Source organism: Mercenaria mercenaria, chromosome 15, assembly GCF_021730395.1.
Source record: "Mercenaria mercenaria strain notata chromosome 15, MADL_Memer_1, whole genome shotgun sequence".
In the NCBI taxonomy this organism is placed as follows: Eukaryota; Metazoa; Mollusca; class Bivalvia; order Venerida; family Veneridae; genus Mercenaria; species Mercenaria mercenaria.
This window is the reverse complement of record NC_069375.1, coordinates 51,211,875-51,238,324: the sequence shown is the minus strand read 5'-3', so window position 1 is coordinate 51,238,324 and position 26,450 is coordinate 51,211,875. Positions and strand designations below refer to the sequence as shown.

General features: G+C 38.2%; 1 protein-coding gene across 2 annotated transcripts in view; it reads right to left on the bottom strand.

Annotated features, from left to right (window-relative positions):
• LOC123554364 (kinesin-associated protein 3-like) overlaps positions 1-26,450 on the bottom strand; it is a 259,985-nt gene that overhangs the window by 139,958 nt on the left and 93,577 nt on the right. For both annotated transcript variants that reach the window (XR_008367194.1, XM_045344464.2), the window contains exons 6-7: positions 19,790-19,888; positions 19,050-19,228 (exon numbers count right to left, since the gene is read on the bottom strand). Coding sequence is in view for 1 of the 2 variants with exons in the window: in XM_045344464.2 (XP_045200399.1) it covers positions 19,050-19,228; positions 19,790-19,888 (278 nt within the window). In the remaining variant the exon portion in view is untranslated. The remainder of the gene's footprint in view (positions 1-19,049; positions 19,229-19,789; positions 19,889-26,450) is intronic.

Sequence of the window (26,450 nt, the reverse complement as noted above, 5' to 3'; positions counted from 1 at the left end):
CAAAATTTGAAGGCTGTAGCTTGAGAAATGTGGAAGTAGGTCACTAGGTCAAAATCAATGTCAAATTTCATTTTGAAACACGAAACTATGCATATGGTCCAAATTTGATGCCTGTACCTTTGAAAATGTGAAAGTAGGTCACTAGGTCAAAATAAAGGTCAAAGTTTTTTCCAGTGCACAAAATTATGCATGTGGTCCAAATTTGAAGGCTGTAGCTACAGAAATGTGAAAGTAGGTCACTAGGTCAAAATCAAGGTCAACTCATGTCAAGGTTCATCTTGCCACTCAAAAATATACATGTGGTCCAAGTTTGAATGTTGTAGTTACTGACAAGAACATTTTAAAAGCTTTTCCCTATATAAGTCTATATGAACCATGTGACCCCCGGGACGGGGCCATATTTAACCCTAGGAGGATAATTTGAACAAACTTGGTAGAGAACCACTAGATGATGCTACATTACAAGTATCAAAGCCCTAGGCTTTGTGGTTTGGGCAAGAAGATTTTCAAAGTTTTTCCCTATATAAGTCTATGTAAACCATATGACCCCCAGGGCAGGGCCATATTTGACCCCAGAGAAATAATTTGAATCATCTTGGTAGAGGACCACTAGATGATGCTTCATACCAAATATCAAAGCCCTAGGCTCTGTGGTTTTGGACAAGAAGGTTTTCAAAGTTTTTCCCTATATAAATCTATATAAATTACAGAAATAAACAAAGGGCCATAACTCACTCATAAATTGTTGAACCAGTCTGATTTTCAGGGGGACACAACTAGGGTACCAATACATCATTCTGACAAAGTTTGGTCAAAATCCGCCCAGTAGTTTCTGAGGAGATGCGATAACGAGAAATTGTTAACGGATGGACGGACGGACGGACGGACGGACGGAATGACGGACGGACGGACCACGGACGCAGAGTGATTTTAATAGCCCACCATCTGATGATGGTGGGCTAAAAAGACAGGACTTTTGATAGAACAAGAGCTGTCTCCATAGGATGACACATGCCCCCGATGGCACTTTGAATGAATAGTTATGGCCGATGTTAGAGTTTAGGACCTTCGAGCTACGGACCTGGGTCTTGCGCGAGACACGTCGTCTTACTGTGGTACACATTCATGCCAAGTTATTTGAAAATCCATCCATGGATGACAAAGATATGGACCGGACACGCCCATCAATGCACTATCCTTTAACGTCTAAGTGTGACCTTGACCTTTGAGCTACGGACCTGGGTCTTGCGCGCGACACGTCGTCTTACTGTGGTACACATTCATGCCAAGTTATTTGAAAATCCATCCATCGATGACAAAGATATGGACCGGACACGCCCATCAATGCACTATCCTTTAACGTCTAAGTGTGACCTTGACCTTTGAGCTACGGACCTGGGTCTTGCGCGCGACACGTCGTCTTACTGTGGTACACATTCATGCCAAGTTATTTGAAAATCCATCCATCGATGACAAAGATATGGACCGGACACGAAAATTGCGGACAGACTGACAGACTGACAGACCGACAGATGGACAGACGGTTCAAAAACTATATGCCTCCCTTCGGGAGCATAAAAATTGTCCTGGAAAAAGACAGGACTTATTCTAAAAGATACAGGTTGAAAGATCTGGTAATAAATTTGAAACATGATCTTGTAATGGTCTAGTAAATTTAATTAATTACATCCTGTATTGAAGACCCATGTTTTACCAGAAACTGTTTCATTAAGCACATGTAATTGTGGTGTAAAAGGAATATATTCTGTATTTGTGGTAAGTTAGCAAACTATTTGACAATACTACATGTATATAAACTCCTTCATTTAATGATTTATAAAACAATAAGTTATTTAGAAAAGTATTTTTCTTTAAAATCAGTCACAGCATTAACAAGAGATGTCTCCATAGGATGACACATGCCCCCGATGGCACTTTGAATGAATAGTTATGGCCGATGTTAGAGTTTAGGACCTTTGACCTACGGAGCTGGGTCTTGCGCGCGACACGTCGTCTTACTGTGTCACACATTCATGCGTAGTTATTTTAAAATCCATGCATGAATGACAAAGATATGGACCGGACACGCCCATCAATGCACTATCATGAAAAATGACCTTTAACGCCCAAGTGTGACCTTGACCTTTGAGCTACGGACCTGGGTCTTGCGCATGACACGTCGTCTTACTGTGGTACACATTCATGCCAAGTTATTTGAAAATCCATCCATGGATGACAAAGATATGGACCGGACACGCCCATCAATGCACTATCCTTTAACGTCTAAGTGTGACCTTGACCTTTGAGCTACGGACCTGGGTCTTGCGCGCGACACGTCGTCTATCTGTGGTACACATTCACGCCAAGTTATGTGAAAATATATCCATGGATGACAAAGATATGGACCGGACACGCCCATCAATGCACTATCCTTTAACGTCTAAGTGTGACCTTGACCTTTGAGCTACGGACCTGGGTCTTGCACGCGACACGTCATCTTACTGTGGTACACATTCATGCCAAGTTATTTGAAAATCCATCCATCGATGACAAAGATATGGACCGGACACGAAAATTGCGGACAGACCGACAGACTGACAGACGGTTCAAAAACTATATGCCTCCCTTCGGGGGCATAAAAAGTGAAATGTGTTAGTAAAGTTCAGGTTATCTGTACATGTCTAATCAAAAACAGTCTCACTCTAGTGAACAGATCCTAGAATGAGCTTTTCGCTCAATAAGAAGCTCATAATTTGATGATTCTAGACTAAATAGTAGTATTTTCACCTAGATGTTTTGCCATGAATGCACATTAAGAGTCTAGAGTGCACATATTTGAGCTGATTTATGATGTGCCAAGAAAATATTTCTGCTATGACAGGTTGTATTGTTTCAATGTACATGATAGATAGGTTTTAACTACAAAATATCTTTTAATACATGTATTTGGAAATGATAGTCCTTACATTCTTACTGTATATAATATTGAAATTTAACATTCAATTTGTTAACTGTATTTCCCACAAAAGAGAATTTCAAATCATGTTTACAAGGTATTCAATTACATGTCCTGAAATTTCCTGAAGACAGGACAAGTGTCCTGAGACTTCCTGACATCAGGAATTCCTGGGATTTCCTGAAGACAGGACAATTGTCCTGGGATATCCTGACTTAAAGGGTTCTTAAGACATTCCTGGGATTTCCTGAGAACAGGATAATATGTACTTTTATTTCCTGACATCAGGAAAACCAAGGACATTCCTGGGATTTTCAGGATAGCAGGACAGCACAGGTTTCTTTGAATTCACATGCAGATGATGATTATAAAGAAATACTTTTAATTTCAAGTCATTATCTTTTGAAGTACTAAAGATATGTCTATAAATGAAGCTTTCGAAAAAAGTTAACATGAAAACTAGATGCTTTTGTAGAAAAGCACATGTCTCCCCCAATGCATAGTCGTATAGGCAAGAAGTTGATAGGGGACAGGAGTGAAAGTCAAAGAGACACTGATGGTTGGCTGCAATAGGGATCATATACTTGGCATGTCCAATCATCCCACTAAGTTTCAACATTCTAGGCCTAGTGCTTCTCAAGTTATGAATTAGAAATGGCTTTCCATGTTCAGGCCCCTGTGACCTTGACCTTTGATCAAGTGTCCCCAAAATCAGTAGGGGTCACCTACACTGCATGTCCAATCATCCTATTCAGTTTCAACATTCTGGGTCAAGTGGTTCTCAAGTTATTGATCAGAAAGAATTTTCTATGTTCAGCCCCCTGTGACCTTGACATTTGATAGAGTGACCCAAAAAACAATAACGGTCATCTACTCTGTAAGTCCTAATATCCAATGAAATTTGAAGGTTCTAGATCAAATGGTTCACCAGTTATTGACCAGAAATGGATTTCCATTTTCTGTCCCCTGCGACCTTGACCTTCAATAGAGTGACCCAAAAATCAATAGCGGTCATCTACTCTGCCTGTCCAATCATCCTATGAAGCTTCAACATTCTGGGTCAAGTGGTTCTCAAGTTATTGATCGGAAATGGTTTTCCATGTTCAGGCCCATGTGACCTTGATCGTTAACAGACTGACCCCAAAATCGATAGGGGTCATCTAGTCTGCATGACCAATCATCCTATGATGTTTCAACATTCTGGGTCAAGTGGTTCTCAAGTGATTGATCGGAAATGGTTTTCCATATTCAGGCCCGTGTGACCTTGATCTTCGATGGAGTGACCCTAAAAACAATAGGGGTCGTCTACTCCATAAGCCCTACCCCCCTAGGAGGTTTGAAGGTTCTAGGTCAAATGACTCTCCAGTTATTGATCGGAAATGAAGTATGACAGATGGACGGATAGACAGGGCAAAAACAATAGGTGGGGGACAATCTGACTAAAGTACATATCCTATTACGCTACGCATAGGATCTGAGAACGACCTATTCATTGCCTCGTTCTGACGACCCTTTCGCTAGCCAATCAGAGCCTAACTTACAACATCTTGCAAATCTACCTGTAGCCTTGACTTTTGATATTTACAATTCTTATGTTATAATGTATCAGATAGCCGGTTAGCTCAGTCGGTAGGCCACTTGCTTTGTAAGCGAGGGGTCCCGGGTTCGAGCCCTGGAATGACAGCACATTTTTCTTACTCTTTGGCATTCGAACAAGTCGTCTGATTGGATTAAATAAAAATAGCACTACTGGAAATCCAAAATATACAGAAGACGAATGTGAATGGGTCGTTCTCAGATCTTCGTTTAGAAGATCAAGTACTTTAGTCAGATTGGTTGGGGGACACATAATAATTCCAAGTATAACACCTTGGTGACCTTGACCTTTGGTAGAATAGGCCCAGCCCCTGCACATACTTTGTTTGTATGCTGGACAATGTGTATGTGAACTTACAGTAAGATATAAGCAATAGTAACAAAGGTATGACAGAAAAACAAAGGTTGCCTAAAAACATTAATCTTAAAAATAACCTAAGTATAACAACTTGGTGACCTTGACCTTGGATATAATGGGCCCAGCCCCTGCACATACTTTGTTTGTATGCTGGACAATGTTTATGTGAACTAACAGTAAGATATAAGCAATAGTAACAAAGACATGACAGAAAAACAAAGGTTGCCGAAAAACTTTAACCTTAAAAATAACCTAAGTATATCATCTTGGCACCCACCATTGAGCCATTTTTGAATGTTCCAAATTTCAAGACTAGCTCAAGGTCAAAATCAAGGTCAAATTTCATTTCGGTACACAACACTGTGCATGTGGTCCATGCATGTGGTCCAAATTTGAAAGCTGTAGCTTGAGAAATGTGAAAGTAGGTCACTAGATCAATTTCAAGGTCAAAGTTCATTTCGGTATACAAAACTATGCATGTGCTTCAAATTTGGAGGATGTAGCTTGAGAAATGTGAAAGTAGGTACTAGGTAAACATCAATGTCAAATTTCAATTCAGAACACAAAAATATGCATGTGGTCTAAATATGAAGCCTTTAGCTTCAGAAATGTGAAAGTAGGTCTCTAGGTCAATCTCAAGATCAAAGTTCATTTCGGTACACAAAACTATGCAAGTAGTCAAAATTTGAAGGCTGTAGCTTGAGAAATGTGAAAGTAGGTCACTAGGTCAAAGTCAAGGTCAAATTTCATTTCGGAACACAAAACTATGCATGTGGTCCAAATTTGAAGCCTGTAACTTCAAAAATGTGAAAGTAGGTCACTAAGTCAATGTCAAGGTCAAAGTTTTTTTCGGTACACAAAACTATGCATGTGGTCCAAATTTGAAGCCTGTAGCTTGAGAAATGTGAAAGTAGGTCACTAGGTCAAAATCAAGGTCAAATTTCATTTCTGAACACAAAACTATGCATGTGGTCCAAATTTGAAACCTGTACCTTCAAAAATGTGAAAGTAGGTCACTAGGTCAATGTCAAGGTAAAAGTTTTTTTTCGGTGCACAAAACTATGCATGTGGTACAAATTTGAAGGCTGTAGCTACAGAAATGTGAAAGTAGGTCACTAGGTCAAAATCAAGGTCAACTCATGTCAAGGTTCATCTTGCCACTCAAAACTATACATGTGGTCCAAATTTGAATGTTGTAGGTTATTGACAAGAAGATTTTAAAAGCTTTTCCCTATATAAGTCTATGTAAACCGTGTGTAAACCTACGGCCAATAATATTAACTTTTAGCCTGCTGACGGCAAGTGATTCTGCCTTTGCGACCTGTGCAGACCAAGATCAGCCTGCACATCCGTGCAGGCTGATCATGGTCTGCACTGTTCGCTATTCAGTCAGTAAATTTTCAGTGAACACCCCTTTGAATAATTAGTGGTATGGCCAAAATTGAATGATGGACCAGTCCATTTTAGAAATTTAGCAGGCTAAGGGTTAAAGTTACTAAATAAGCTATTTATAGTAACATAAAAGGGAAGTAATTAAAAAAAATTATTGTAAGCGAACAAAAGACGGATCTGCCAAATAACAAGAGATCACAGAGTGATCTTGGCACCCACCAATGTGCCATTTTTGTGTGTTCCAAATTTCAAGACTTATTGACTAGCTCAAGGTCAAATTTCATTTCCGTACACAACACTGTGCACATGGTCTTAATTTGAAAGCTGTAGCTTGAGAAATGTAAAAGTAGGTCACTAGATCAATTTCAAGGAAAAAGTTCTTTGTACACAAAACTATGCATCTGCATCATGTTTGAAGACTGTAGTTTGAGAAATTTGAAAGTAGGTCACTAGGTCAATCTTAAGGTCAAAGTTTATTTGGGAACACAAAACTATGCAAGTGGTCCAAATTTGAAGGCTGTAGCTTGAGAAATGTGAAAGTAGCTCACTATGTCAAAATCAAGGTTAAATTTCACTTCAGAACACAAATCAATGCATGTGGTCCAAATTTGAAGCCTGTACCTTCAAAAATGTGAAAGTAGGTCACTAGGTCAATGTCAAGGTCAAAGTTTGTTTCGGTACATAATCCTATTCATGTGGTCTAAATTTGAAGCCTGTAGCTACAGAAATGTGAAAGTAGGTCACTAGGCCAAAATCAAGGTCAAATTTTATTTCGGAAAACATGTGGTCCAAATTTGAAGCCTGTACCTTCAAAAATGTGAAAATAGGTTACTAGGTCAATGTAAAGGTCAATGTTTGTTTCGGTACACAAAACCATGCACGTGCTCAAAATTTGAAGGCTGAAGCTTGAGAAATGTGAAAGAAGGTCACTAGGTCAAAATCAAGGTCAAATTTTATTTCGGAATACAGAACTATGCATGTGGTCCAAATCTGAAGCCTGTACCTTCAAAAATGTGAAAGTAGGTCACTAGGTCAATGTAAAGGTCAAAGTTTGTTTCGGTACATAAAACCATGCATGTGGTCCAAATTTGAAGGCTGTAGCTTGAGAAATGTGAAAGTAGGTCACTGGGTCAAAATCAAGGACAAATTTCATTTCGGAACACAAAATTATGCATGTGGCCCAAATTTGAAGCCTTTAGCTTTCAAAAATGTGGAAGTAGGTCACTAGGTCAATGTCAAGGTCAAAGTTTATTTCAGTGCACAAAACTATGCATGTGGTCCCAATTTGAAGGTTGTAGCTACAGAAACGTGGAAGTAGGTCACTAGGTCAAAATCAAGGTCAACTCATATCAAGGTTCATCTTGCCACTCAAAACCATACATGTGGTCCAAATTTGAATGTTGTAGGTTATTGACAAGAAGTTTTTAAAAGCTTTTCCCTATATAAGTCTATATGAACCATGTGACCCCCAGGGCGAGGCCATATTTGACCCTAGGAGGATAATTTTAACAAACTTGGTAGAGAACCACTAGACGATGCTACATTACAAATATCAAAGCCCTAGGCTTTGTGGTTTGGACAAGAAGATTTTCAAAGTTTTTCCCTATGTAAGTCTATGTAAACAATGTGACCCCCGGGGCGGGGCCATATTTGACCCTAAGGGGATAATTTGAACAATCTTAGTAGAAGACCACTAGATGATGTCACATACAAAATATCAAAGCCCTAGGCCCTGTGGTTATGGAAAAGAGGTTTTTCAAAGTTTTTCCCTATATAAGTCTATATAAACCATGTGACCCCCGGGGCGGGGCCATATTAGACCCCAGGGAAATAATTTGAATCATCTTGGTAGAGGACCACTAGATAATGCTTCATACCAAATATTAAAGCCCTAGGCTCTGTGGTTTTGGGCAAGAAGATTTTCAAAGTTTTGATATATAAATCAAAATCTATATAAATCTATGTAAATTATAGAAATAAACAAAGGGCCATAACTTACTACAAGAGATCACAGAGTGATCTTGGCGCCCACCAATGTGCCATTTTTGAGTGTTCCAAATTTCAAGACTTATTGACTAGCTCAAGGTCAAATTTCATTTCCGTACACAACACAAATCTATGCATGTGGTCCAAATTTGAAGCCTGTACCTTCAAAAATGTGAAAGTAGGTCACTAGGTCAATGTTAAGGTCAAAGTTTGTTTCGGTAAACAAAACTATGCATGTGGTCCTAAATTTGAAGCCTGTAGCTACAGAAATGTGAAAGTAGGTCACTAGGTCAATCTTAAGGTCAAAGTTCATTTCGGTACACAAAACTATGCAAGTGGTCCAAATTTGAAGGCTGTAGCTTGAGAAATGTAAAAGTAGGTCACTAGGTCAAAATTATGGTCAAATTTTACTTCAGAATACAAAACTATGCATGTGGTCCAAATTTGAAGCCTGTACCTTCAAAAATGTGAAAGTAGGTCACTAGGTCAATGTAAAGGTCAAAGTTTGTTTCGGTACACAAAACTATGCATGTGGTCCAAATTTGAAGCCTGTAGCTTGAGAAATGTAAAAGTAGGTCACTAGGTCAAAATCAAGGTCAAATTTTATTTCAGAATACAAAACTATGCATGTGGTCCAAATCTGAAGCCTGTAGCTTGAGAAATGTAAAAGTAGGTCACTAGGTCAAAATCAAGGTCAAATTTTATTTCGGAATACAAAACTATGCATGTGGTCCAAATTTGAAGCCTGTACCTTAAAAATGTGAAAGTAGGTCACAAGGTCAATGTAAAGGTCAAAGGTCATTTCAGTACACAAAACTATGCAAGTGGTCCAAATTTGAAGGCTGTAGCTTGAGAAATGTAAAAGTAGGTCACTAGGTCAAAATCAAGGTCAAATTTTATTTCAGAATACAAAACTATGCATGTGGTCCAAATTTGAAGCCTGTACCTTCAAAAATGTAAAAGTAGGTCACTAGGTCAATGTCAAGGTCAAAGTTTTTTTCGGTACACAAAACTATGCATGTAGTCCAAATTTGAAGGCTGTAGCTTGAGAAATGTGAAAGTAGGTCACTAGGTCAAAATCAATGTCAAATTTCATTCTGAAACACGAAACTATGCATATGGTCCAAATTTGATGCCTGTACCTTCAAAAATGTGAAAGTAGGTCACTAGGTCAAAATAAAGGTCAAAGTTTTTTCCAGTGCACAAAATTATGCATGTGGTCCAAATTTGAAGGCTGTAGCTACAGAAATGTGAAAGTAGGTCACTAGGTCAAAATCAAGGTCAACTCATGTCAAGGTTCATCTTGCCACTCAAAAATATACATGTGGTCCAAGTTTGAATGTTGTAGTTACTGACAAGAACATTTTAAAAGCTTTTCCCTATATAAGTCTATATGAACCATGTGACCCCCGGGGCGGGGCCATATTTAACCCTAGGAGGATAATTTGACAAACTTGGTAGAGAACCACTAGATGATGCTATGTACATTACAAGTATCAAAGCCCTAGGCTTTGTGGTTTGGACAAGAAGATTTTCAAAGTTTTTCCTTATATAAGTCTATGTAAACCATATGACTCCCAGGGCGAGGCCATATTTGACCCTAGGGGTATAATTTGAACAATCTTAGTTGAAGACCACTAGATGATGTCACATACAAAATATCAAAGCCCTAGGCCCTGTGGTTTTGGACAAGAGGTTATTCAAAGTTTTTCCCTATATAAGTCTATATAAACCATGTGACCCCCAGGGCGGGGCCATATTTGACCCCAGAGAAATAATTTGAATCATCTTGGTAGAGGACCACTAGATGATGCTTCATACCAAATATCAAAGCCCTAGGCTCTGTGGTTATGGACAAGAAAGTTTTCAAAGTTTTTCCCTATATAAATCTATATAAATTATAGAAATAAACAAAGGGCCATAACTCACTCATAAATTGTTGAACCAGTCTGATTTTCAGAGGGACACAACTAGGGTACCAATACATCATTCTGACAAAGTTTGCTCAAAATCCCCCCAGTAGTTTCTGAGGAGATGCGATAACGAGAAATTGTTAACGGACGGACGGACGGACGGAATGACGGACGGACGGACCACAGACGCAGAGTGATTTTAATAGCCCACCATCTGATGATGGTGGGCTAAAAACACTGTTGAAACAGTCTGATTTTCAGGGGGACACAACTAGGGTACCAATACACCCATTCTGACAAAGTTTGGTCAAAATCCCCCTGGTAGTTTCTGAGGAGATGCGATAACGAGAAATTGTTAAAGGAAGGACAGACGGACGGAATGACGGACGGACGGACGAAAGGACGACGGACCATGGACGCAGAGTGATTTGAATGGCCCACCAGCTGATGATGGTGGGCTAAAAACAAGAGCACCGCAATGCAACCCAAATGCAGAGCAATATACACACAAAACAAAGTCATGTGACCTTTGACCCCTAAGTGTGACATTGACCTTGAAGTGAGCCATGCGCTCTGCATGTCGTTTCGATGAGGGGAACATTTGTGTCAGGTTTCTTTGAAATCCTTCAAGGGGTTCAAGAGTTACAGAGCGGAAGGGAAATTGCTAACCAACAGACAGACAGACAGATGGACACCGAGGCGACACATAATACGTCCCTTTGGGCGTATAAAAAGGAAACGAGATCTTATGGTGATACAAGTTGTGTGCAAGTTTGGTTAAAATCAAATCATAAATGAAGCTGCTATTTTGCAGACAAGGTCAAAATAGCTAATTTTGGCCCTTTCAGGGGCCATAACTCTGGAACAAATTATGGGATCTGGCCGGTTCAAGAAAGGTATCAAGATCTTATGATGACACAAGTTTTGTGCAAGTTTGATTAAATTCAAATCATAAATGAAGCTGCTATTGTGCAGACAAGGTCAAAATAGCTAATTCCGGCCCTATCAGGGGCTATAACTCTGGAACCCATAAAGGAATCTGGCCAGTTCAAGAAAGGCATCAAGATCTTGTGGTGATACAAGTTGTGTGCAAGTTTGGTTAAAATCAAATCATAAATGAAGCTGCTATTGTGTAGACAAGGTCAAAATAGCTAATTTTGGCCCTTTCAGGGGCCACAACTCTCGAACCCATTATGGCATCAGGCCGGTTCAAGAAAGGAACCGAGATCTTATGATGACACAAGTTTTGTGCAAGTTTGATTAACTTAAATGAAGCTGCTTTTGTGCAGACAAGGTCAAAATAGCTAATTTTGGCCCTTTCAGGGGCCATAACTCTGGAACCCATAATGGGATCTGGCCAGTTCAAGAAAATAACCGAGATCTTATGGTGATACAAGTCGTGTGCAAGTTTGGTTAAAATAAAGTCATAAATGAAACCACTATCGTGCAGACAAGAAATTGTTGACAGACGCACGTTTTTATTTTGGAAGTTATTGTCTGCACGAAAAAACAGCAAAAGATGATGTTAAGTATTTTCAAGAGGTTCAGGACAGTCACTAGAATACAATATTACAGGAAAATCAATCTATGTGAAAAGAAATTGTAACAAGAGATCACAGAGTGATCTTGGCGCCCACCAATGTGCCATTTTTGAGTGTTCCAAATTTCAAGACTTATTGACTAGCTTAAGGTCAAATTTCATTTCCGTACACAACACAAATCTATGCATGTGGTCCAAATTTGAAGCCTGTACCTTCAAAAATGTGGAAGTAGGTCACTAGATCAATGTCAAAGTTTGTTTCGGTACACAAAACTATGCATGTGGTCCTAAATTTGAAGCCTGTAGCTACAGAAATGTGAAAGTAGGTCACTAGGTCAATCTTAAGGTCAAAGTTCATTTCGGTACATAAAACTATGCATGTGGTCCAAATTTGAAGGCTGTAGCTTGAGAAATGTAAAAGTAGGTCACTAGGTCAAAATCCAGGTCAAATTTTACTTCGGAATACAAAACTATGCATGTGGTCCAAATTTGAAGCCTGTACCTTCAAAAATGTGAAAGAAGGTCATTAGGTCAACATAAAGGTCAAAGTTTGTTTCGGTACACAAAACTATGCATGTGGTCCAAATTTGAAGGCTGTAGCTTGAGAAATGTAAAAGTAGGTCACTAGGTCAAAATCAAGGTCAAATTTTATTTCGGAATACAAAACTATGCATGTGGTCCAAATTTGAAGGGTACCAATACATCATTCTGACAAAGTTTGGTCAAAATCCCCCCAGTAGTTTCTGAGGAGATGCGATAACGAGAAATTGTTAACGGACGGACGGACGGACTGACGGACGGACGGAATGACGGACCACGGACGCAGAGTGATTTTAATAGCCCACCATCTCATGATGGTGGGCTAATAAAATACTTTTAGTTAGTGAGTATTATTTTCGTTTGACTAAAGCTGCTTGTTTACATTAATATCAAAAAGATATTTATAAATGACTAAACATAAAGAATGTAAATCAAACTCATCTGCCTCAGTTTTGACGTTAAATTGTGGTAAAACTAGAGCTGCTTTTAAGAAAAGCACATGTCTCCCACAACTGCCTTATCAGACTTTCAGTGCTTTGATTATCAAAAACAGGTTTCAAGGGCCAAAGTTCCGAAGTGCCTGGGCCGATTTGGGTAGTTATCGAACCTGGCTGAGGACTTATTGGCAAACATATTTTGTTCAAGTTTGGTGAAGATTGGATGAGAAATGTTTGACTTGCAGTGCGGACAAGATTTGTGACAGACAGACACACATTCTCACGAAACGGTATTTATGTGACACCCCCATTGTTCTCTCTATTGTTCTATCAGTCACATAAAAAGAAAAAGGTCACATAAACAGAACGGAACTAGAAAATGCTTTTGTAAAAAAGCGCATGTCTCCCCCAATGCAAAGTCCTATAGGCAAGAAGTCAATAGGGGTCAGGAGCGAAAGTCAAAGAGACACTGATGGTTGGCTGCAATAGGGATCATCCACTTGGCATGTCCAGTCATCCCGCTAAATTTCAACACTCTTGGCCTAGTGGTTCTCAAGTCACTGTTCAGGCTCCTGTGACCTTGACCTTTGATCAAGTGACCTCAAAATAAATAGGGGTCATCTACTCTGCATGTCCAATCATCCTATTAAGTTTCAACATTGTAGGTCAAGTGGTTCTCAAGTTATTTCCAAAAAATGATTTTACATGAACAGGCCACTGTGACCTTGACCTTTAATAGACTGACCCCAAAATCAAAAGAGGTCATCTACTCTGCATGTTCAATCATCCTATGAAGTTTCAACATTCTGGGTCAAGTGGTTCTCAAGTTATTCATCGGAACTGGTTATCAATGTTCAGGCCTCTGTGACCTTGACCTTTAACGGAGTGACCCCAAAAACAATAGGGGTCATTTACTCTGCATGAACAATCATCCTATGAAGTTTCAACATTCTGGGTCGAGAGGTTCTCAAGTTATTGATTGGAAATGGTTTTCCATGTTCAGGCCCCTGTGGCCTTGACCTTTAACAGAGTGACCCTAAAAACAATAGGGGTCATCTACTCTGCATGACCAATCATCCTAGTAAGTTTCATCATTCTGGGTCAAGTGGTTCTCAAGTTACTGACCGGAAATGGTTTTCAATGTTCAGGCCCCTGTGACCTTGACCTTTCACAGAGTGACCCCAAAATCGTTAGGGGTCATCTACTCTGCATGACCAATCATCCTATTAAGTTTCAACATTCTGGGTCAAGTGGTTCTCAAGTTACTGACCGGAAATGGTTTTCAATGTTCAGGCCCCTGTGACCTTGACCTTTAATTGAGTGACCCCAAAATCGATAGGGGTCATCTACTTTGCATGTACAATCATCCTATGAAGTTTCAACATTCTGGGTCAAGTGGTTCTCTAGTTATTGATCGGAAATGGTTTCCCATGTTCAGGCCCCTGTGACCTTGACCTTTGATGGAGTGACCCCAAAATCAATAGGGGTCATCTACTCTTCATGACCAATCATCCTATGAAGTTTCAACATTCTGGGTCAAGTGGTTCTCTAGTTATTGATCGGAAATGGTTTTCAATGTTCAGGCCCCTGTGACCTTGACCTTTGACGGAGTGACCCCAAAATCAATAGGGGTCATCTACTCTTCATGACCAATCATCCTATGAAGTTTCAACATTCTGGGTCAAGTGGTTCTCTAGTTATTGATCGGAAATGGTTTTCAATGTTCAGGCCCCTGTGACCTTGACCTTTGACGGAGTGACCCCAAAAACAATAGGGGTCGTCTACTCCAGCAGCCCTACAACCCTATGAAGTTTGAAGGTTCTAGGTCAAATGGTTCTCCAGTTATTGCTCGGAAATGAAGTGTGACGTACGGACGGACGGACAGACAGACAGGGCAAAAACAATATGTCTCCTGGGGGAGACATAATGAATGACATCAAAGAGAAAGTACCGTTATGAAGTCACTTAACCATCATTTCGCGGGCACAAACAGACTGACACAGACAGGAGTAAATTGTGTGATGGTAGACATAATCATGACGGTAAGTTTTGTTGGGAAACGTAATAGGGAAAAATCTTATGCACTGACCCTCAATTTTTTTTTCGTTTATCATTTTGTTTATGAATGTTGCACAAAATGTGGAAATATGAAAAAAATTTACTGTCTAAAAACTTGCTTTTTTTGCTATTCTATTTGACGAACGAGGCAAAGTTTTCGGACGTCAGTATAGGTTTTGCGGCAGGTTGCACCGAATAATCGTTTCAATTATAAAAGGTCATTGAAAAATAGATACAATGATAAAATAGAATGTCTGTAGAATAAAATGAATGTTCTGCCGGCAAAATCAGATAAAAATTGTCAAAATCATGAACGTTTTAACGCTAAAAAGGTGCCAATCTATTGTTGCCGCTTGGGGGCACTTCGACTTCAAAACCATGTTATATATTTGTTTAACAAGAGTGGCAGACTGTCACAAAATATGCCCGTCATCGAATTTGGCCTAATTCAAGGGCCATAATCGAAGAGTGCCTGGGGCGATTTGGCTGGTTATCGACCTTGGCCGAGATACTATGCCCACAAACATTGTCAGCAAGTTTGGTGAAGATCAGATGAAAACTGTTCGACTTAGAGAGCAGACAAGGCTAAATTCGCAGTTTTTTGAGTAATTCAAGGGCCATAATCCAACAGTGCCTAGAACGATTTGGCTGGTTATCGAACTTGGCTGAGATGTTATGCCCAAAAACATTATCTGCAAGTTTGTGGAAAATTGGATAAAAACTGTTCAACTTACAGAGCAGACAAGGCTAAATTTGCAGTTTTTCGAGTAATTCAAGGGCCATAATCCAAGATTTGGCAGGTTATCATACTTGGCCGAGATATTATGCCCACAAACATTGTCATCAAGTTTGGTGAAGATCGGATGAAAACTGTTTGACTTAGAGGGCGTACAAGGCTAAATTTGCAGATTTCTAGTAATTCAAGGGCCATAACCTAAGAGTGCCTGGGGCGATTTTGCTGGTTATTGAACTTGGCCGAGATATTATGCCCACAAACATTGTCAGCAAGTTTGGTGAAGATCAGATGAAAACTGTTTGACTTAGAGAGCGGACAAGGCTAAATTTGCAGTTTTCTGAGTAATTCAAGGGCCATAATCCAAGAGAGCCTGGGGCGAAATGGCTGGTTATCGAACTTGGTATAGATATTTTGCCCACAAACATTGTAATCAAGTTTGGTGAAGATCGTTTGAAAAAAACTGTTTGACTTAGAGGGTGGACAAGGCTAAATTTGCTGATTTTAAGTAATTCAAAGGCCATAACCCAAGAGTGCCTGGGGCGATTTTGCTGGTTATCGAACTTGGCCGAAATATTAAGCCCACAAACATTGTCACCAAGTTTGGTGTTGATCGGATGAAAACCGTTCGACTTAGAGAGCGGACATGCTTTTGGACGCCGCCCGCCACGGGTGTTCACATAATACGCCCTGCTCTTTTAGAGATGGGCGTATAAAAAATGCAACATTTGAAAGGGGATGTATTTCAGTTCATTTATACCAAAAATCATCACAATCTGAAATGGCGCCGAAATTCATGAGTAAAGTAGCGAGCCACGTTAAACAAATCTTTGTTAAGTGATAGGAGAAGAATACAAGAGATCACAGAGTGATCTTGGTGCCCACCAATGAGCCATTTTTGAATGTTCCAAATTTCAAGACTAGCTCAAGGTCAAAATCAAGGTCAAATTTCATTTCAGTACACAACACTGTGCATGTGGTCCATGCATGTGGTCCAAATTTGAAAGCTGTAGCTTGAGAAATGTGAAAGTAGGTCACTAGATCAATTTCAAGGTCAAAGTTCATTTTGGTACACAAAACTTTGCATGTGTTTCAAATTCAAAGGCTGTAGCTTGAGAAATGTGAAAGTAGGTACTAGGTAAAAATCAATGTCAAATTTCAATTCAGAACACAAAACTTTGCATGTGGTCCAAATTTGAAGCCTGTAGCTTCAGAAGTGTGAAAGTAGGTCACTAGGTCAATCTCAAGGTCAAAGTTAATTTCGGTACACAAAACTATGCATGTGGTCCAAATTTGAAGGCTGTAGCTTGAGAAATGTGAAAGTAGGTCACTAGGTCAAGATCAAGGTCAACTCATGTCATGGTTCATCTTGCCACTCAAAACTATACATGTGGTCCAAATTTGAAAGTTGTAGGTTATGGACAAGAAGATTTTAAAAGTTTTTCCCTTAGTAGTCTATATGAACCATGTGACCAATCGGGCCATATTTGACCCTAGGGGGATAATTGAACAAACTTGGTAGAGAACCACTAGATGATGCTACATTACAAATATCAAAGCCCTTGGCTTTGTTGTTTGGACAAGAAGATTTTCAAAGTTTTTCCCTATATAAGTCTATGTAAACAATGTGACCCCCAGGGCGGGGCCATATTTGACCCTAGGGGAATAATTTGAACAATCTTAGTAGAGGACCACTAGATGATGTCACATACAAAATATCAAAGCCCTAGGCCCTGTGGTTTTGGATAAGAGGTTTTTCAAAGTTTTTCCTTATATGATTTTATATAAACCATGTGACCACCGGGCCAGGGCCATATTTGACCCCAGGGAAATAATTTGAACAATCTTGGTAGAGGACCACTAGATGATGCTACATACCAAATACCAAAGCCCTTGGCCCTGTGGTTTTGGACAAGAAGATTTTCAAAGTTTTTTCCTATATAAATCTATGTAAATTATAAAAATAAACAAAGGGCCATAACTCACTCAAAAATTGTTGAACCAGTCTGATTTTCAGGGGGACACAACTATGGTACCAATATATCATTCTGACAAAATTTGGTCAAAATACCCCCAGTAGTTTCTGAGGAGATGCGATAACGAGAAATTGTTAACGGATGGACGGAAGGACGATGGACCATGGACGCAGAGTGATTTGAATAGCCCACCATCTGATGATGGTGGGCTAAAAACATAAAAGGGCAGAAAAACACATTTTGAACATCTAGTAACACAGCGATATGGCCCCTTGCATAAAATACATAGCACCAGCAGAACAGTTGTCTAAGTAAAGAAACAAGAGGGTCATGATGACCCTGGATCGCTCACCTGAGTAATATGAGCTAAATGTTTCAAATGTCAAACTAATGATAAAATATTAGGAAAGTCAGTAGGTCACATTCATGGTCAATGAAATTCAGTTTTACGATTTGTGTGCAAAACTCTGTGTAGATCATCAAAATTTCAAGGCTGTATCTTAAAAAACAAGAAAGTAGGTCAGTAGGTCAAGGTCACAGTCAAGTGACATCATATTACTTGGGGTCATCAGGTAATTATAATCAAACAGTCTTGGAAGTAGGATCAGATGATTTTTAAATATTTTTTCCTATATAACTCACATAATAACTAAGTGACCCCAGGGCATGGCCTCTTTTAACCCCAGGGGCATAATTTGAACAATTTTGGTAGAGGACTACTAGACAATGCATCATACCAAATATCAAAAGCCTAGGTCGTATGGTTTCAGACAAGAAAATTTTTAAAGCTTTTTCCTATATAAGTCTATATAAAACTTGGGACCCCCAGGGCAGGGCCTCTTTTCACCCCAGGGGTACAATTTGAACAATTTTGGTTGACCATAAGACAATATCAAAGGTCTAACTGTTGTGGTTTCAACACAAGAAGATTTTTAAACTTTTTTTCCTATATAAGTCTATGTAAAACTTGGGACCCCCGGGGCGGGCCATATTTGATCCTAGGGGGATAATTTGAACAATCTTGGTAGAGGACCACTAGATAATGCTACATACCAAATACCAAAGCCCTAGGCCATGTGGTTTTGTCCAAGAAGATTTTCAAAGTTTTCCTTATATAAGTCTATATAAACCATGTGACCCCCGGGGCGGGGCCATATTTGACCCTAGGGGGATAATTTGAACAATTTTGGTAGAGGACCACTAGATGATGCTATAAACCAGATATCAAAGCCTTAGGCCCTGTGGTTTTGGACAAAAAGGTTTTTAAAGTTTTTCCTTTCGGTTGCCATGGCAACCAGAGTTCTGCATGGAATGCAATTCTTTGAACAGTTTTGAAAGGGGGCCACCCAAGGATCATTCCTGTGAAGTTTGGTGTAATTCTGCCCAGTGGTTTTCAAGAAGAATATCTTTTTAGAAATTGTTGATGCACGACGGACGACGGACATCAAGCGGTCACAATAGCTCACCTTGTCACTTTGTGACAGGTGAGCTAAAAATAAATAAAATATCATCCCTCGCCGTCAATATAGATGAAAATCTAGTAATTAATTGATATTGGCCTTACCATTTCTATTTTGTTCTCCACAAATATACTGAGTTTCTTGAGGAAGGACACAACAAGTATAAGCAGCTCAAAGTTATCTCTCTCTAGTGACTTCACCAACATTTTAATGCAGTTTTTATTCTTCATCTTCATTTCAACTTTTAAGTCTTCTGCCAAATTCAGCAATAAATAGTATGCAACTGAAATAAATAATGCATGCTGTCAGTATTACAGGAAGAAAATTAGATTTGTGTTTATAGGACACTGATGCCCCCACTCTTGTCCCTGTAAGCATATGTTTGACTAAGTCAGCAGCCATAACTCTAGTCTGGCTGTGTGAAATCCCAATTACGATGTGTACAATTTCACATGCTGAATAAAAATCCTGTGAGGTTTGATGACTGTAAGTCATTCACTTTTGTGACAAAATGTCACTTTTTGAGATATGCATGGCACAGATTCAGATGGTCAGACAGACATAAGGCAAGGGCAAATCTAACTGCACCCCACCCACATATTAGTAATTTTGATAAATTAAAGATCAAGCTCAGACATTTAACACTAAAGTCATTTGAATACTCTTTCTCTATCTGTAACTTTTTAAATTCTATGCATAATGGTTAACAATACTTAATTCTAAATTTATTTTACTGCTTATGAAAAACTTTCAATAAATTAAGAACCTTATATTATCTTGATCAGAGAAACCTTGCTGTCCAATTCTGCTTTATATGTTGAAATATGGGTTATAAAAATCTTACCTCGAAGTAACTGTTCTTGCTTTCTGACAAGACCCTCAAACTTCTTTGAACTTTTCTCATATTCCTCCTTTGCCTTTTTGTTCCCTTTTTCTGTTTCAGGTATGAAGAGTTAAAGAAAGCAACTAATAATCAAAGGCCTGAAGGGCCTGAGATTCGGCTAATGATTGATGTACTGGTAGAATAGTCTAAATGGCAAGGTTATAATATCAAACAACAGGAATAATGAATACAGGATGCACATGAATGACTGGTTTTGTGGGTAAAAATAATATGCTTCCATGCAACTTACTTCAAATATTTCTTTTCCTCAGATTATGTATGGTAATAAATCAATGAAATCGATTAAAGTGGTGTATGTAAATTGAGGCTTCAATTCTAATAAGTTTTAAGATTCATACATTTTCCATCAATAGTATCAAAGTTCTAACAAACCCACCTAGGAATGATCTGAGAAGGATCAAATCTAGAAATAAAGTAAACCGAAACGGATCTCACGTACAAGTTACAACTTGGTATATCCTCTGGACAGAAAGTGTGATGGACAAGGTGGCTATAACTATGCTCCCCCAATTTTAGGGACCATAACAAGCATACCAGAAAAGTGGAAAGAACAAGCATTATATTCAGTGAATTTAAAACCGCTGCCAAATAAGTGGTTTTAGTATATTTTGAAAGATATTCTATTTCTAGATATACCTAAGTTGTGTACAAAAAGACAAAGAGTATTGAATATACATGTGCTGTCTGAAATACTCTTTATAGTTTCCTTTTGGCCGATTTTCGCCAAGAGTCACGGGTTTTAATCTTTAACCCTTAGCCTACTGGCGGCAGATGATTCTGCCTTTGCGATCAGTGCAGACCAAGATCAGCCTGCACATCCGTGCAGTCTGATTATGGTCTGCACTATTCGCTATTCAGTCAGTAAATTTTCAGTGAAAACCCCTTTGAATAGTAAGTGGTACTGTCCAAATTGAAAGATGGACCAGTCCATTATAGAAATATAGCAGGGTAAGGGTTAAAGATTTGCAATTATTTTGATTGAAATAGCCATCTGCCTGCTTGCTGAAGATAGAACAGACAATATTAAACATTTAACAAGTTCTACCAGTTTCATTATGTTTTTAGGGGTTTTTTTTCCAACTGAACAGAGATTTTGTTACAATAAATATCAATGAAATGGACATTCAATCGATGACTAGTAAAACTTTGTTTGACATCATACAAGTATTTAAACCCGATATATTTCTCTAAAATTGAAGAGTGGTTCTCAAAAATAAAAATGTTGAAAGTACAAACTACAATTCGACACTAAGATACTGCCCATGACTATAACTATATATTTTTCGAGTAAACATTTGCCTCCGGCATTACCAAAACGGGTAATTATCAGCTGGTATATTTGCACATAATAAAATTTGAATACGTCAATTTGTATATTGAAATTTTATAGCGCAGATTGCCACACACAATTTGTAACGGATTGACGAAAGAACTGTTCAGATATTTTACAGCTAAAGGGCCTGGCGATACCCGTGTCATACATCTTAGGTATTGTTCAATCATATTATAAGTGATGTGAATTTTAAGTATACTTACTTCTGCGTTTAAAGATATGTAAATGTTGCAGAGTGTCAATATATAGTGTCATGAATGTTTACACTGACAGGAAAATTGCGCATTCGAAACTAAGGGAAGTTACTCGGACTAGCTACCAATTTCAGAAAAGATAACCAATATTAATAAATGCAGTTCTTTTTTAGTTAAAACCATCATTTATTCTATTTCAGACCTGTTAACCCCTTCAAAACCATGTCAGTAGTCCCCAAGTCCGTACACTACACTTTCAATTATCCATTTTGATTCATGCAGACAGACAGGCCCAGACTGGGCTGAAAAATGTTTGAGCCATTTTTACGTGGTCGGTAGCAGGGTGGGTGTGGGGTATGGAAGGGAATGTCCACCAGGAAATGCATGCTGCTAAATGACATTGCTATGTTATTTACTTACATATGCGTTCTGCAACACTGCAAATGCATTTTAGGGAATTTCCACCAGGACATGCATGCTGCTAAATGACAAATGCATGTTGCCTTGTGATATTCGTTTTAAACTAAATGCAACATCCATGCGTCTTTGTGTTACCTTCCATCCGTTAGTGGCACATACCTTGCATCTTTCGTCACTGCATGTATGTAAAACACATATTCTTGCGTGTAAATGGCAAATGCATCCATTCTATGGCATATTAAAATGTTTATGTGAACAAGTTCTAAGTGTTTTGTACGTTTTACTTTCTGAAATTGATTAAATCGTTCCTCCATTATATAAAACTAACACATGCATGTTAACATTTAGTTGTTGCCCGTTGATTTTTGTTTTTGATATATAGGTCCCTGTTGTAGACCTTTTCTATGTAGGTCCCTACTTTAAATTCACGGATTCTTAGTATTGCAATGATTGAAATTTATGCAAGGCGAAAACAGTGCTAAGTAAGCACTAAGAAGCATGAAGTTAATCAAATGCGACTTTAACATTTGTAATATGAAATTTGTAGAAAGCTTGGAACCAGAAGTTCAGGCAGTTTCCATAAAATCAGTGAACCATGAACGGTGTTTTAGTAAAAAAAGTACCCAACGAATTTGCCTACAAAAAAACGTACTGGTCACAGCTTTCAGTAAATACGAAACAGATTCAGGGAGATTTGATTAATGTAAATTGAACAACGTCCGGAGATTGGGAGTGTGACTTTTTCGGTGAATCCTTTTAAACCACATTACCATGTATCTGTAGCCTCATCAGATATCACTCTCTCACCCTACTAATATTAAGTTTGTCTGTTAATGAACAAAAAAAATTTATCAAAAAAGAAAATACTAAACCCTACCTACGGAAATGAAATACGATTTGCACCAGCACACATCCTACCCAGTCTGAGGTCCACCTCTCCCTTATAAAATGAAAACAACAATTTAGAATTTTAGTCATTGTTGGTACAACAGTAGAAAGAAGCTTAATTGCGTATACTAATTTGCGCTTTTTGTTGGTTCCCTGTAATGTTGTAATGCACTACCGTGCTTAAATTTTTGTTTTACTGCAAGTTTAAATATTTATCAAAGCCACGTGTTTTAGTATATTATTTTTGCCCGGAAATTGTAATATAAACAAGAACCAAGTGGTTGCAAACATCACTAATGTTAAATCCAAAAAGCAGTAACAATCAAGTTATGAACATTTCGGAATATTCCCAAGTCACAATGTTATTAATAACTCGTTACATTCAGTAGCAACAAAGTCAAATACGCGTAAGAAAACATAGAATACAGTTAATAATAGCATGAGTATACATTTCAATATTGCAGTAAGCAAACAAAAAGGTTGAACGCACTTGTCAATTACATGCAAGAATAACCGATATTCATGAAAGGACTGTTTTCTTAGCATTAAGAAGCATTAAAGATGAATTTCTTGTAAGGCAAATGTAAGAAACTAAAATGCAGTTGCAATGTTGCAGAGTGCATATTAAGTAAATAACATAGCAATGTCATTTAGCAGCATGCATGTCCTGGCGGAGATTCCCTTCCATAGTGGGGAGGGGTGTTCCTTCCTGCTTTGAATTGCAGTCAGATTTTAAAATGGGCATTGTGGCAGCTGGTAAAAGGGCAAATGTATCAAACTGTAAAGTGGCAATATGGGGGGAGGGTGTGGGAGGATACCACCTCCTGCAAGTAGGGTTTGGGGTATCACCACAAGAAAATTTTGAAAATGTAGACCCTTGATACAGCCTTTGGTGCGTTCTCTAACTGAAAATTATATGTTTCAATTTCTAAATAATAATAATAATAATAATAATAATAATAATAATAATAAATTCTTTATTTAAAGAGGGTAATACTCATTAAGTTTCATACATAACATACAAATCTTATTTTCAATGAGGCCCTCTAACAAACACAAAACCATTTACTCATACAAATGAAAATGTCACTGTCATTCCATAGAGCTGACTTGTAAAGAAGAAAAACACATGTTAACAGTCACATAACATAACTCTACACTGTATTGATTAAAAGAAAGTTTCTAAGTAAATATTTAAATGAATTTACTGAGCTAGCATTTCTTATTGAGTAAGGTATATCTTTCCAAATTTCTACAGCCATAAAAGAAAACGAACGTTTAAGAAAGTTTGTTTTAGGTCGAAGGTGCTGTAGATCAAATTTCTTATTAGAACGAAGGCTATAGTATGTATTGTCACAAATTCCAATATTACCTAGATTCTTTTTAGTCTTACAATATCCAGAGTATGAATGATTGTCACTTCATATTTTTACTTTCAGGTCATGCCTCAGGACTCTAGAATATAAGTCTGGTATAGACTCTATGTATGTGCTATAAAAATAAATTCTAGATTCATTTCTGTTACAATAATATCTATCATGTCTGTTACTTGAATGTTAAAATTTCATAACACAGCTCGATATTTATCCAAAAATATTATATCCTGATACGACTACACTTTTCTAAATACCGCCCAAATCTTCAGTTTCAACAATATGTTTTACAAATTGTGATGATACGAAGACAGTTTAGCAGCAATTGGCAGTATCTGACATTGAAGTTTACGGTGACATTACCTCTTATTTAAATCATTTCATAAAAAAATTGTTTCGTTTCGTCAAAGCAGTCTAAAATAGACGATCTACTTTCGATTTCAAAAACTACAATAAAATACGATTTAATATTTCGCCGATTTGATTATTTCTCGAAAAATAAGAAATAAAATCATTTAATCAGTAGTAATTAAACAAACCAGTAAAAGCTTCTTCTCCCGATAATTTATCCGCTTACTGACTGCAAAATTCAACCCATGTGTCTTGATGAAACGCAGAATGGCTGTCGGTATCATTTTTTTTGCGACCTGAATCGTAAGCAAATTATCTGAACCAGTCAAAATTCTAGAAAGGTTACGATTTAGAACGAAGTTATATGTAGACGTTTCCATTTTCGCCACTCGCGATTTTGCATCATTTTGATCTGGCCGATCTCCGTAGTATTTTTCTGGTAAACCGAAGTCCGTATTTTCAAACGCAAATTCGTAGAAAAACTATCGACAATGCGTTGTTATAAACAGGTCATGTGTGTTCGCCGACAAGTGCCCAGAATGTAATCAGGATTCATCCGTGAAGTCTTGCGGAAGAATTAACATACTGCACATATCTTATTCAGGTCATTTAAAATTAAGCTGCCATAATTTAATTTCATCGATGTGGTAAACTCTTTGATAAGAGACAATCCAATGCTTTCAGACTCAATAAAATACTAGCAGTATGTTCTGGAACTATATTTCGTCTTTCGCTGAATGTTACGCGAGCTTGGTAAGTCTGCGCAATTCATGAAATGCACAGCGCAATAAATTTGTTATTTGCGCAATGACTTTAAAGATTACTTTTTGAAACGGGCAGGGTAACAAATGGATAATTTGGCTAATAAATCAATAGCAGTTTTTATTTGAATTTGTGAACATTATATTTGCTATTCTGTGACAAAAGGGCATAAAATTAGTCACCATTATCATATGCGCAAACTAGACTAGTATTACCAAATCCTGCAGAATCGTTATTTGTGTTTATGCTTAATGAGTTACCGCGGAAGAAAATACGTGGCATTATTAGAGTATTGCACAATTACACTTCATAAATTTGACAGATTACATCGTATATTGGTCATATCAAATGGGATTGACATAACTGAACTTCATCCGATCAATGAACTCTTTGAAATTAGAGACAATCTAATGGAACTACATCAATGCACTGTGTTGTTCGGCCATTTAATGAGAAGAGAAATCGGGCGATAGCAAGGACACGTCAAACTGATTTCGAGGTCAAGGTCACCATGATCTTGCCAACAACATTTAAAGAACCGACCTCAAAATCGACAGGCAACATCTGCCAAACAAGTTGGGGGTTCATGTGCCGCAGTGTTCTCCAGTTTTTGTTTTCAGTCTCAAGGTCACTGTGACCTTTATCTTTAATTTACTGACCCTAAAAATAATAGGGGTCATGCACTGACCACTGGCAATCACCCTATGAAGTTTGATGCCTGAAGGCCAAAGCGTTCAGAAACTGTATTTAAGTCTTAAGGTCAGTGACCTTGACCTTTGACCTACTCATCCAAAAGACCAAAAGGCACCCTCTTATTACCACAGCAATCATCCTATGTATTTGTCATCTGCTTCCGTAGAATCACAAGCAGTTGGAGACCTCATACGGTGCGCAAATTCAATTAATATTGCTGATGATGATATCAAACGTGAAAACACAATTAGATAAAATGGTACATTTCTTGACAAAACCTTGAACTTTAAAGATCATGTAAATCGCATATGTCGTACAGCCATGATGAATTACCTACGAATTAAGAACATTCGAAAATATTTAACAAAAGCAGCCACTGACATTTTAGTTTTGTCTCTAGTTATTTCACATCTGGATTACTGCAATGTCATACTGTATGGTATAGCTAACTGTGAGGTGCGTAAGATGCAACGTATTCAAAACTTGTCCTTAACAGGAGGAAATCTGACAGCTCCAGTGAAAGCAAGGATTGAGTTTAAGATACTTTCTTTCATGTATAGCTGTCACATTGGCAGAACACTTATGTA